The sequence below is a fragment of the Carassius carassius genome, chromosome 26 (genome assembly GCF_963082965.1).
Source record: "Carassius carassius chromosome 26, fCarCar2.1, whole genome shotgun sequence".
Lineage (NCBI taxonomy): Eukaryota > Metazoa > Chordata > Actinopteri > Cypriniformes > Cyprinidae > Carassius > Carassius carassius.
This window is the reverse complement of record NC_081780.1, coordinates 4,109-5,687: the sequence shown is the minus strand read 5'-3', so window position 1 is coordinate 5,687 and position 1,579 is coordinate 4,109. Positions and strand designations below refer to the sequence as shown.

Below are 1,579 nucleotides of genomic sequence, written 5' to 3'. Positions count from 1 at the left end.
TTTTTTTTCAGGTTTATAATTTAACGTTTTATATATACTCTGCTCAAGACTCTTTTCCTTTGATCAAAAATACAGTAAAAACTGGAATATTCTACTGTAAATCAGCTGTTTTCTGTGTTAAAGTGTAATGTATTTCTGTGATGCTCCGTATTTTCAGCATCATTCCTCCAGTCTTCAGTGTCACATGATCTTCAGAAATCAGAATAATATGATGATTTACTGCTCGAGAAACATTTCTGATTATTATCAATGTTGAAAACACAGATGTTGTGCAGATCCACTTTATGACACTAAATTCATCTTACACAGTTTATTCTTTTTTTCAAAACACACACACAAACAAGTGTAGTAACAGATGTAGACCAGGCGCTGTGATCTGCTCTACTCCACATCCATCATTTCTGTGTGTTTTTTTGCTCTTCTTCTTCTGGTTCTCTTGGGTTTGTTTGTGGCAGGAGCTGGGAGTTTCTTCTGCGTCTCCGCTGTGAACAGAAGAAGTGTGTGTGAGGTGTGTGTGTGTGGAGACAGAGACGCGCCAGCAGCACAGAATCACCGTACCTTCCTCCGCGATCTTCTCTCGCTCCATGTGTGCCAGCTGCTTGATCAGCTTCCTCCTCTTCTTCCCCGAGAGAGTGATGTTAGCTCTGGAGCTGGAGCTGTCACACACAGGCGAACACGATAAGAGCAATGTGTGTGTGTGTGTGTGTGAGAGAGAGTGTGTGTGTGTACACACCTCCTCTTCTTCAGGTGGTGTTTGGTGATGATGTCTCGGTCGATCACGGCTCCTACGATCCTCTTCTTCCGTCTCTTCTCTAGACTCAGAACTCTGCGTCTCTTGAACAGATTCTTGGCGAGTTCCTGTAGAACATCACACACGAGATCTGACTCTCACACACTCTCTCGCTTCAGTTTGGAAATCCAGAACCCTGATTAAAACTCAAAAGGACACTTTAACGTCATAGTCAGTTTTATTTGCTTTATTTAGCTGTATTACTAGTTAATAGCACACATGTATAGCCTCAGAACCACGTGATGAAGAGATGAAAGCTCCAGTAACGTGCTTCTGCGACGCTTTAAAATCAGAATCTGGATAAGTCTGACGAAGTAAATATCAAACAGGAGTCGTGAACATGAGAGAAACACACACTTATGAACAGAAGCGAATGATTTTTAAGCAGAAACTCACAGTTTTGGGTCTGTTTATCTTCGCTCCTGGTCCCATGCTGCTGTGTCTGAGGAACCGGAAACCAGCGCCTGAGAACTCGACATAATAAAAGCCCAATAATTCACAGAAAACGTAAAGCGCGTAATTATTTTAAATAAAGATTATTGGATATAAGTATGAACAGAGTTTTTCTACAACCGAGAATTAGAAAGTGAGAGAGAAATAAAGACCGTCACATTTAGACAAAATAAGTACTAAGTTTATCTATAATCTGTAGGTAGTGAAGTTCTGTTTATTGTTAAACGAATCGTTATAGTTCTGTGGAATTTGATGCGTTCATTCTAAAGAGTAGCGCCGCCTTCTGTTCGCGCAGAGACACTGACAAATTATTATTATTATTATTATATTTTTATA

The 1,579-nt window shown here is 40.2% G+C and overlaps 1 protein-coding gene across 1 annotated transcript; it reads right to left on the bottom strand.

Annotated features, from left to right (window-relative positions):
• Positions 1 to 303: 303 nt before the first annotated feature.
• Positions 304 to 1,335, bottom strand: c26h11orf98 (chromosome 26 C11orf98 homolog). The gene is made up of 4 exons (XM_059511837.1): positions 1,187 to 1,335; positions 734 to 858; positions 559 to 656; positions 304 to 482 (listed from the first exon to the last, which is right to left on the bottom strand). Exons 1-4 carry the CDS (start codon positions 1,220 to 1,222, stop codon positions 382 to 384), a joined length of 360 nt encoding a protein of 119 aa, XP_059367820.1. The 5' UTR covers positions 1,223 to 1,335; the 3' UTR covers positions 304 to 381.
• Between the last annotated feature and the right edge of the window lie 244 nt (positions 1,336 to 1,579).

What these genes read in the sequence shown, in the direction of transcription:
- c26h11orf98 (XM_059511837.1), bottom strand. Translation starts at nt 1,222, where the DNA reads ATGGGACCAGGAGCGAAGATAAACAGACCCAAAACT. An exon ending in AGATAAACAGACCCAAAACT is followed by an intron (nt 859 to 1,186) that starts GTGAGTTTCTGC and finishes GATGTTCTACAG; the next exon opens with GAACTCGCCAAGAATCTGTT. An exon ending in CACCACCTGAAGAAGAGGAG is followed by an intron (nt 657 to 733) that starts GTGTGTACACAC and finishes TGTGTGTGACAG; the next exon opens with CTCCAGCTCCAGAGCTAACA.